The sequence below is a fragment of the Stenella coeruleoalba genome (assembly GCF_951394435.1).
Source record: "Stenella coeruleoalba genome assembly, chromosome: 1".
In the NCBI taxonomy this organism is placed as follows: Eukaryota; Metazoa; Chordata; class Mammalia; order Artiodactyla; family Delphinidae; genus Stenella; species Stenella coeruleoalba.
This window is the reverse complement of record NC_137169.1, coordinates 60,402,733-60,414,899: the sequence shown is the minus strand read 5'-3', so window position 1 is coordinate 60,414,899 and position 12,167 is coordinate 60,402,733. Positions and strand designations below refer to the sequence as shown.

The 12,167-nt window shown below is 37.3% G+C and overlaps 1 protein-coding gene across 7 annotated transcripts in view; it reads right to left on the bottom strand.

The window, feature by feature from the left end:
• SRSF11 (serine and arginine rich splicing factor 11) overlaps positions 1-12,167 on the bottom strand; it is a 55,589-nt gene that overhangs the window by 10,327 nt on the left and 33,095 nt on the right. For all 7 annotated transcript variants that reach the window (XM_079919290.1, XM_079919291.1, XM_079919295.1 and 4 more), the window contains 2 exons: positions 9,263-9,394; positions 6,776-6,865 (listed from right to left, as the gene is read on the bottom strand). In XM_079919290.1, the coding sequence (XP_079775416.1) occupies positions 6,776-6,865; positions 9,263-9,394 (222 nt within the window). The remainder of the gene's footprint in view (positions 1-6,775; positions 6,866-9,262; positions 9,395-12,167) is intronic.

The following is a 12,167-nucleotide window of genomic DNA, read 5'->3' as shown; positions in this document are numbered from 1 at the left end:
CCACGGAAAGCGCAGCAACAGGGGTGCAGAGGGCAAAGCAGAGAGATTCCCGCACAGAGGATCGGTGCCCACCAGCACTCACCAGCCTGAGAGGCTTCTCTGCTCACCGGCCAGGGCTGGAAGGGCTGGGAGCTGAGACTCAGGCTTCCATGGAGCTCAGGGAGAGTACTGGCAGTAAGAAAACAGCCTGAAGAGGTTACTGCACCACTACCTGGGAGGGACTCAGGGAAAAAGTCTGGACCTGCCAAGAGACTTTTTCTTCCCTCTTTGTTTCCTGGTGCAAGACGAGAGGGGAGGGGATTAAGAGCACTGCTTAAAGGAGCTCCAGAGACCAGCGCGAGCCATGGCTAACAGCGCAGACCCCAGAGACGGGCATGAGACGCTAAGGCTGCTGCTGCCGCCACCAAGAAGCCTGTGTGAGAGCACAGGTCACTGTCCACAACCCCCTTCCTGGGAGCCTGTGCAGCCCGCCATTGCCAGGGTCCGGGGATCGAGGGACAACTTCCCTGGGAGAACGCACGGTGCGCCTCAAGCTGGTGCAACGTCACGCCGGCCTCTGGCACGCCCACACTCCGTACCCCTCACTCCCCCAGGCCCGAGTGAGCCAGAGCCCCCAAATCAGCGGATCCTTTAACCCTGTCCTGTCTGAGCGAAGAAGAGACGCCCTCCGGTAACCTACACGCGGAGGTGGGCCCAAATCCAAAGCTGAACTACGGGAGCTGTGCAAACAAAGAAGAGAAAGGGAAATCTCTCCCAGCAGCCTCAGGAACAGCGGATTAAAGCTCCACAATCAACTTGATGTACCCTGCATCTGTGGAATACATGAATAGACAACGAATCATCCCAAATTGAGGAGGTGGACTTTGAAAGCAAAATTTATTTTTTTCCCCCTTTTCCTCTTTTTGTGAGTGTGTATGTGTATGCTTCTGTGTGAGGTTTTCTCTGTATAGCTTTGCTTTCACCATTTGTCCTAGGGGTCTATCTGTCTGTTTTTTTTTACTTAAAAATTTTTTTTCTTATTATTTTTTAATTTTAATGACTTTTTAATTTTACCTTATTTTATTTTAATTTCTTTTATCCTCTTTCTTTCTTTCTCCTTTTTCTCCCTTTTATTCAGAGCCGGGTGGATGAAAGGCTCTTGGTGCTGCAGCCAGGAGTCAGTGCTGTGCCTCTGAGGTAAGAGAGCCAACTTCAGGACACTGGTCCACAAGACACCTCCCAGCTCCACGTAAAATCAAACGGCAAAAATCTCCAAGAGATCTCCATCTCAACACCAACATCAGCTTCACTCAATGACCAGCAAGCTACAGTGCTGGACACCCTATGCCAAATAACTAGCAAGGCAGGAACACAGCCCCATCCATTAGCAGAGAGGTTGCCTAAAATCACAGTAAGTCCACAGACACCCCAAAACACACCACCAGACGTGGACCTGCCCACCAGAAAGACAAGATCCAGCCTCATCCACCAGAACACAGGCACTAGTCCCCTCCCCCAGGAAGCCTACACAACCAACTGAACCAACCTTAGCCACTGGAGACAGACACCAAAAACAACGGGAGCTACGAACCTGCAGCCTGCAAAAAGGAGACCCCAAACACAGTAAGATAAGCAAAATGAGAAGACAGAAAAACACATAGCAGATGAAGGAGCAAGATAAAACCCCATCAGACCAAACAAATGAAGAGGAAATAGGCAGTCTACCTGAAAAAGAATTCAGAATGATAGTAAAGATGATCCAAAATCTTGGAAACAGAATAGACAAAATGCAAGAAACATTTAACAACGAACTAGAAGAACTAAAGATGAAACAAGCAACGATGAACAACACAATAAATGAAATTAAAAATACTCTAGAAGGGATCAACAGAAGAATAACTGAGGCAGAGGAATGGATAAGTGACCTGGAAGATAGAATAGTGGAAATAACTACTGCAGAGCAGAATAAAGAAAAAAGAATAACAAGAACTGAGGACAGTCTCAGAGACCTCTGGGACAACATTAAACACACCAACATTCGAATTATAGCGGTTCCAGAAGAAGAGAAAATGAAAGGGACTGATAAAATATTTGAAGAGATTATAGTTGAAAACTTCCCTAATTTGGGAAAGGAAATAGTTAATCAAGTCCAGGAAGCACAGAGTCCCATACAGGATAAATCCAAGGAGAAACAGGCCAAGATACATATTAATCAAACTGTCAAAAATTAAATACAAAGAAAACATATTAAAAGCACCAAGTGAAAACCAACAAATAACACACAAGGGAATCCCCATAAGGTTAACAGCTGATCTTTTAGCAGAAACTCTGCAAGCCAGAAGGGACTGGCAGGACATATTTAAAGTTATGAAGGAGAAAAACCTACAACCAAGATTACCCAGCAAGGATCTCATTCAGATTTGATGGAGAAATTAAAACTTTTACAGACAAGCAACAGCTGAGAGAGTTCAGCACCACCAAACCAGCTTTACAACAACTGCTAAAGGATCTTCTCTAGGCAAGAAACAAAACAGAAGGAAGACACCTACAATAACAAACCCAAAACAATTAAGAAAATGGGAACAGGAACATAAATATTGATAATTACCTTAAATGTAAATGGATTAAATGCTCTCACCAAAAGACACAGACTGGCTGAATGGATATAAAAACAAGACCCATACATATGCTGTCTACAAGAGACCCACTTCAGACCTAGAGACACAAACAGATGGAAAGTAAGGAGATGGAAAAAGATATTCCATGCAAATGGAAACCAAAAGAAAGCTGGAGTAGCAATTCTCATATCATTCAAAATAGACTTTAAAATAAAGAATGTTACAAGAGACAAGGAAGGACACTATATAATGATCAAGGGATCAATCCAAGAAGAAGATATAACAATTGTAAATATTTATGCACCCAACATAGGAGCACCTCAATATATAAGGCAAATACTAACAGCCATAAAAGGGGAAATCAACAGTAACACATTCATAGTAGGGGACTTTAACACCCCACTTTCACCAATGGACAGATCATCCAAAATGAAAATAAATAAGGAAACACAAGCTTTAAATGATACATTAAACAAGTTGGACTTAATTGATATTTATAGGACATTCCATCCAAAAACAACAGAATACACATTCTTCTCAAGTGCTCATGGAACACTCTCCAGGACAGATCATACCTTGGGTCACAAATCAAGCCTTGGTAAATTTAAGAAAACTGAAATTGTATCAAGTATCTTTTCCGATCACAATGCTATGAAGCTAGATATCAATTACAGGAAAAGATCTGTAAAAAATACAAACACATGGAGGCTACACAATACACTACTTAATAATGAAGTGATCACTGAAGAAATAAAAGAGGAACCCAAAAAATACCTAAAAACAAATGACAATGGGGACACGATGACCCAAAACCTATGGGATGCAGCAAAAGCAGTTCTAAGAGGGAAGTTTATAGCAATACAATCCTACCTTAAGAAACAGGAAACATCTCGAATAAACAACCTAACCTTGCACCTAAAGCAATTACAGAAAGAAGAACAACAAAAACCCAAAGTTAGCAGAAGGAGAGAAATCATAAAGATCAGATCAGAAATAAATGAAAAATAAATGAAGGAAACAATAGCCAAAGATCAACAAAACTAAAAGATGGTTCTTTGAGAAGATAAACAAAATTGATAAACCATTAGCCACACTAATCAAGAAAAAAGGGAGAAGATTCAAATCAATAGAATTAGAAATGAAAAAGGAGAAGTAACAACTGACACTGCAGAAATACAAAAGATCATGAGAGACTACTACAAGCAACTCTATGCCAAAAAAAATGGACAACCTGGAAGAAATGGACAAATTCTTAGAAATGCACAACCTGCCAAGACTGAATCAGGAAGAAATAGAAAATATGAACAGACCATTCACGAGCACTGAAATTGAAACTGTGATTAAAAATCTTCCAACAAACAAAAGCCCAGGACCAGATGGCTTCACAGGCGAATTCTATCAAACATTTAGAGAAGAGCTAACACCTATCCTTCTCAAACTCTTCCAAAATATAGCAGAGAGAGAAACACTCCCAAACTCATTCTACAAGGCCACCATCACCCTGATACCAAAACTAGACAAAGATGTCACAAAGAAAGAAAACTACAAGACAATATCACTGATGAACATAGATGCAAAAATCCTCAACAAAATACCAGCAAACAGAATCCAACAGCACATTAAGAGGATCATACACCCTGATCAAGTGGGGTTGATTCCAGGAATGCAAGGATTCTTCAATATAAGCAAATCAATCAATGTGATACACCATATTAACAAATTGAAGGAGAAAAACCACATGGTCATCTCAACAGATGCAAATGAAAGCTTTTGACAAAATTCAACAACCATTTATGATAAAGACCCTCCAGGAAGTAGGTATAGAGGGAACTTTCCTCAACATAATAAAGGCCATATATGACAAACCCACAGCCAACATCATCCTCAATGGTGAAAAACTGAAACCATTTCTACTAAGATCAGGAACAAGACAAGGTTGCCCACTCTCACCACTCTTCTTCAACATAGTTTTGGAAGTTTTAGCCACAGCAATCAGAGAAGAAAAAGAAGTAAAAGGAATCCAAATTAGAAAAGAAGAAGCAAAGCTGTCACTGTTAGTAGATGACATGATACTATACATAGAGAATCCTAAAAATGCTACCAGAAAACTACTAGAGCTAATCAATGAATTCGGTAAAGTAGCAGGATACAAAAGTAATGCACAGAAATCTCTGGCATTCCTATACACTGATGATGAAAAATCTGAAAGTGAAATCAAGAAAACACTCCCATTTACTATTGCAACAAAAAGAATAAAATATCTTGGAATAAACCTACCTAAGGAAACAAAAGACCTGTATGCAGAAAATTATAAGACACTGATGAAAGAAATTAAAGATGATACAAAGAGATGGAGAGATATACCATGTTCTTGGATTGGAAGAATCAACATTGTGAAAATGACTCTACTACCCAAAGCAATCTACAAATTCAATGCAGTCCCTATCAGACTACCACTGGCATTTTTCACAGAATAGAACAAAAAATTTCACAATTTGTATGGAAACACAAAAGACCCCGAGTAGCCAAAGCAATCTTGAGAACAAAAAAACGGAGCTGGAGCAATCAGGCTCCCTGACTTCAGACTATACTACAAAGCTACAGTAATCAAGGCAGTATGGTATGCGCACATAAACAGAAATATAGATCAATGGAACAGGGTAGAAAGCCCAGAGATAAACCCAGGCACATATGGTCACCTTATCTTTGATAAAGGAGGCAGGAATGTACAGTGGAGAAAGGACAGCCTCTTCAATAAGTGGTGCTGGGAAAACTGGACAGCTACATGTAAAAGTATGAGCTTAGATCACTCCCTAACACCATACACAAAAATAAGCTCAAAATGGATTAAAGACCTAAATGTAAGGCCAGAAACTATCAAACTCTTAGAGGAAAACATAGGCAGAACACTGTATGACATAAATCACAGCAAGATCCTTTCTGATCCACCTCCTAGAGAAATGGAAATAAAAACAGAAATAAACAAATGGGACCTAATGAAACTTCAAAGCTTTTGCACAGCAAAGGAAACCATAAACAAGACCAAAAGACAACCCTCAGAATGGGAGAAAATATTTGCAAATGAAGCAACTGACAAAGGATTAATCTCCAAAATTTACAAGCTGCTCAATAACAAAAAAATCAAACAACCCAATGCAAAAATAGGCAGAGGACCTAAATAGACATTTCTGCAAAGAAGATATACAGACTGCCAACAAACACATGAAAGAATGCTCAACATCATTAATCATTAGAGAAATGCAAATCAAAACTACAATGAGATATCATCTCACACCAGTCAGAATGGCCATCATCAAAAAGTCTAGAAACAATAAATTCTGGAGAGAGTGTGGAGAAAAGGGAACACTCTTGCACTGCTGGTGGGAATGTGAATTGGTTCAGCCACTATGGAGAACAGTATGGAGGTTCCTTAATAAACTACAAACAGAACTACCACATGACCCAGCAATCCCACTACTGGGCATATACCCTGAGAAAACCAAAATTCAAAAAGAGTCATGTACCAAAATGTTCATTGTAGCTCTATTTACAATAGCCCGGAGATGGAAACAACCTAAGTGCCCATCATCGGATGAATGGATAAAGAAGATGTGGCACATATATACAATGGAATATTACTCAGCCATAAAAGAAACGAAGTTGAACTATTTGTAATGAGGTGGATGGACCTAGAGTCCGTCATACAGAGTGAAGTTAAGTCAGAAAGAGAAAGACAAATACCGTATGCTAACACATATATATGGAATTTAAGGGAAAAAAATGTCATGAAGAACCTAGGGTAAGACAGGAATAAAGACACAGACCTAGTAGAGAATGGACTTGAGGATATGGGGAGGGGGAAGGGTAAGCTGTGACAAAGCGAGAGAGTGGCATGGACTTATATACACTACCAAATGTAAGGTAGATAGCTAGTGGGAAGCAGCCGCATAGCACAGGGAGATCAGCTCGGTGCTTTGTGACCACCTAGAGGGGTGGGATAGGGAGGGTGGGAGGGAAGAGATATGGGGACATATGTATATGTATAACTGATTCACTTTGTTATAAAGCAGAAACTAACACACCATTGTAAAGCAATTATACTCCAATAAAGATGTAAAAAAATAAAAATAAAAAATGAACGCTTAAAAAAATGCCGAGAATTCATAATGCCACCGTACCTGCTTGCACTTCTGGAACGTCTGGCTGTGCTGTAACTTTTTGGTGGTGTTTTGGAACGTTTCTTTTCTTTGTCTTCTTTCTTTTTGTCTCTAATAAATGAAAACAATTTATGAATGTATTGGAAGGTTCAACTAATATATATTTCTATCAAACTACAAATAAAAACAGATGTACAGTGAAATCTAATGTTATTCTTTAATGTTATTATACAAACTTACAAACTTTTATTATACAAACTTAATGTTATTATACAAACTTACAAACTTAAAAATAATAGTAACTCAAGCGGCGTATTTGTGGTAAACAAATTTTAAAAATCCTATTTTCCTGGTATTCCACATAAAACTTCTCTCCAAGAGCAAAGCAGAGTATGTGGCAAGAAAACAAGGATGTTGGCCAGTTTCTTAGTGTGTCTGGCGATAAACGGTAATAGTTTAAATAATTTTCTCTAGGCTCTTCAACACTCTGTTTTTCTCTCAGCTAAGTAAGTAGCAGTTTCCCAACCGACCCTGGCTCTAAATCCTCTACTGACAGGCCAAAACCCCATCGCTATTGTAAGTTCTTCTTTCAAAGCACACACCCGATGTAACCTCTTCATGGATGAAGCCAACCTTGTAACTTTTTCCCAGCTGCTATATATTCTGGGCTATTCAATGCTTTTAGGAAAAAAACATCAAAATGGAGTGTTACTACAACCAGGCCTCAACACTAAAATCTTTCTACAGATTCTTCTACGTTTACTTTTATTCCCCACAGCATTTTTTCGCCCCAAGATTCTAGGCAAAAGGTAAAATATATACATATTTATAATATATATATGTCCCTTATATTCTTATAAACACACACCTATTTTCAACTGTTCTACAGTTTTAGAGATTAAAGTATCTCTTCGGTTGTTCTAGGCTAGTCCCACCCTATATCCTGTGCTTCATTCCCTCCCATCTTTGCTCATCCTGCTCCATTAGTTATCCTCTCTATTCATTCGAGTCTTTATCATCGAATTCCTAGATTACTTTAATAGTCCCTTAAGGGCCCCCAGTTTTCCACAAATTGATGCTATACCCCCTATCAGAAATCTTTCGAAGTACAAACTTGAAAATATTAATTCCCTGTTCATCACTTTTCAATTCATTCCTGTTGCCTCCTGATCAGCCGCAAACTCCTTAGTGTGAACAAAAAAGCCTTCTATGGTGATCTGTCTCCTTAACTTTCCTGACCTCATTTCCTGGTCCTTCTATACCAAAATACTTGCTATTTCAAGAATTCATGCTAACTTTGTAAACATTCTCTACCTGAAACCATGGCCCCCGAGTCCAGTCAAATCTATCAGAATTCAATACTCAAGAGTCACCTCTCAATAAATCTCTTCCGACATCCCTAACAATGTCCCTTCCTTTGTAATTACATTCACCTCTCTCCTAGTATAAAGAAAGATCCTTGAGGGAAGGAATGCCTAATTGCTTTGTATAAGAGATGTTTCATTAAGTAAGCTTGTTTGTTTGACTGATTGAATTAAAAGATGACTAACTGTAAAACATGAGTAAAAGCCTCGTTAGAGGCTGAACACTCAGTAAAGCTATCCCAGAACCTCTGTCCCCACTTGAGTTATATGCTTACCAAGAGTAAATTTTGTTGCCCCCTCCCTGTGATCCTTACTATTTTAATTACATAATTAAATATATAAATGGGTAAAGTAGTATAAAATATAGGGCTGCTTCTAGAAAATTAAGGCAAATATTTTAGAAAGAGATAAAGGACATTTGTTAAAAATTAAGTGTTGTGAAATTGTATTGTGTGACAACTAAAAATGGGGGGAAAAATCAAGATATTTCCAAGTAACAGAGTTCTCAACACTTTTAAAGGTGGTTTAAATGAAAAGAAAGTGATTTGGTATGTATTATTCAAGACTACGCCTAATTTCAAACAGTGTGGCCCTATATGAAAGAAACAAATTATTGAATGCATGTTTAAGTTGAAATACAATGTTAAGGTGGGGATGTCTGTTTTTTAATGAATCCTCACTTTAATTCTCTACTGGTCCCCAAACCATGGGATAAGCCTGTTAAGTATGGTTCAGTCTCTGGAATATAGCAATACTGAATTCATATTTACAAAGGTGCTCACAATGAGGTATATAAAGATGAATTAGGAAGGCATGATTGTCTGCCATAAACTCTTTGGCATACCAAGAGATGTGGCTGGTAACACTACATCCTTAGTAATGGTTGAATAGAAAAGAGGAAATGAAAAAAGGCAGTAGAAACAGCTAAGAATTTTTACTACAAAGAAATTTTATCTAGGCCTTCAGCTGTAAATAGAAATCTCAAGTTTATGAAGGAGCACAAGAAAACAATGTCAGCCTCCTCCAACAGTTTCTTCCCATCTCCTATCATAACCTCTTGTCATTAAAGCAGCAATATTAGGGGGTGTTGGAACTCTAAAATTTGTCTTCCCACTCAGTGTTTGTTAATAGTTTTTTACTGTACCTGTTTTTTGATGTGCTCCTTGACCTTCTACCCCTCTCTCTGGAATGAGATCTTCTCCGTCTTGGACTTTTGGATCGTCGTCTACTCCTTGACTTAGAATGTGATCGCCTTCTTGATCTGCTTCTTGACCGCCTTATAATGTAAAAGGAAGCAAACACATGTATGTAAATGGAAAAAGACTAGCTCTGTTTCTGACTATTTCATATAAGCATCAGACAAAAGATTCAGACATGTGGACTAGCCATCAGTGAGGGTAATTTCCTGCCATTACTTATTTACTCTACACAACAACATCTTTGATATCCTAGAAATTAGTAAATACCTTTTAACCCCTGGAATTCCTCACCTTTTAATCTTTTGCTCAACCTGTCAAACCAATCCTACTTTGCCCATTGAAACTACAACTCCAAACTTAAAAATACTGCTAGAGAATGAAGAAAAACAAAAAATATCTGACTCATTTGCATCATTTCACAATTACATAGCATTTTTGCAAGTACACTTTATTTGATTCCTCACTATTGCAAGTTAAACCCATTTACTACTTATTGAATACTTATTTATGCCCACTACATGCTTTACAAATACTAAGTCACTTACCCTCATAATAAACCTAATAAAGTATGTACCATTATTATTCCCATTTTAAAAATGGAAACCATATAGGGTGTTGCCTTCTATGATTTCCAGTTGTTGTTCTCTGAAATATATTCCACTTCTTCGATTTGCAGTTTAAGAGAAATCCAAGTAATGCAAGCATGATACAGATATATACAACTCAGTACAAACTGCCTTTTCTACTCTTAAGTGTCCTCAACATTACATCATCATCTCTTTCCTGCCACGTAAGAGATGTTTCTCCCTGTGCCTACTGCATACCACCCTGCTCCCCATACTTTCTCTAAAAGGTTAAGTGCAATTAACCTTTTGATGTTCTTTGATCCTCCTTCCTATTTTATTCCTTTCTATTTTAAGAATAATTGAAAATAAATTGCAGTTCTTTGCTTAGACTTGGTCATTTAATTTCTAGTGGACCATTCAACCTCTTTTCATGGAAAACTTCAAATACAATTTAAACTTTTTGCTTTTACTTTTTCAAAGTGCCAAAGGACGGACATTTTCGTAATGTAGAAGATATGTGTTCAAATCTCATTTATAAGTCAGTTAACTGAGAGCATTCATTATTTAACCTCTTTGAGCCTATTACTTCAGCAAAGAAAAATAGCACCTCCATCACAGAATAGTTGAAATTATAAAGCCCAGCTCAGTGCCTTACTGTAGACACATATATTATATACTGACTCCCTCTTCTCTTACTAATGTGCTAACATAGTACTGCCATCATTCTCTAGAGCAGCTGTTTCAAAACCCATCAGTAGCAGTGTCTCATCGAATTCAATAACTTTATATTTTGCTCATTTCTTACTTTTGACCATATTTGAAACTATCTACTAAAGCAATCCCTCTCAATAACATGTCTATATCCTAGGAAATTTTCATGTAATGCTTACCTACCTTTTTCTAAGCTCCATAAGGACAAGTGGTATATTATGTCTATACCACTGTACCCTTGAGCAACGACTACAGTGTCTGACTAGTAAACGGTACTACTAATATATTTTGAGTGAAATATTGACCCTATAAAATATCAGAACCATCACTTTCTTATTAAGAATTTTTTAAAATTCTGGAAAACCAAAATTGATGCTATTAGAATTAAGTATTATTCATATTTTGAGAATTCTGGCTTTAACAAAAATTTAAGTCAACAATCATCTTAGCAAAACCGTTACACATTTATCCTACCTCTAATGTATATAGAAAAAAACATAGTTGCAGGAAAAAATCGTAAGTACATTGTTGTAGGTTTCCTTCTAAACAAAGTGATTAATAATATAAAATAGTGCTCGCTTCGGCAGCACATATACTAAAACTGGAACGATAAAGATTAGCATGGCCCCTGCGCAAGGATGACACGCAAATTCGTGAAGCGTTCCATATTTTTTCTTACTTTTCATGGAAAAAAGAAGTCACTTACAAAAGAAAAAAAATTGTTGTATTATTAGTTGAAACTTAACTAAGTCTGTGTCAAGGTAGAACTGAGTTGTTCAATACAGTAGCCACTAGTCACATATGACTATTTAAATCTAACTTTTAATAATTAAAAAAAATATATAAAATAGTTTAAAAAGTCTAATAAGCAGAGGTATTACATCAATCAATTTATTATAAGGTGCTGAAACAGTTATTTTTCAACAGCATTGCACTGCAGAGCCACTTCAACACAGTTTACATAAGCTTTTAAAAATTAGAAAAATAAAAATTATCGTATTATGTATCTAAATACGTAAAAAGCTTATTGAAAGTAATGGTCATTTTATATACCAAGATGCTAAAAATACAACAACTCATAATCTTTATCTTTCTGTTATGAGGCATTACTACAAGTGTTCAAAAGCACTTTGTTCAGGGAAATAAATGTTTCACTGTTATTTCCCATTGGTCATAATTAAAATTAGTATTTGAAAGCCTTAGCATGTCCCTGTTATGTACAAAGGAAAAAGATATAGGTTCTCCTTTTTAAGTCTTTTTAAGTGTTAAACTAAGCTATGAGAGCACCAGTTCTGGAAGGTTAGGATTCTAAGTACAGGCACAGCTCAGAGATACTATGAGTTTGTTCCCAGATCACTGCAATAAACTTAGTATCACAAAAAAGTGAGTCACAATGAATTTCTGGTTTCCCAGTGCATATAAAAGTTATGTTTATACTATACTGTAGTCTGTGAAGTGTGCAATAGCATTATGTCTAAAAAACAGTGTACGTAATTTAATTAAAAACGTGGCTAAAGACTGCTAAACATTACCTGAGCTTTCAGTGAGCCGTAATCTTTTTGCAATAGTAACA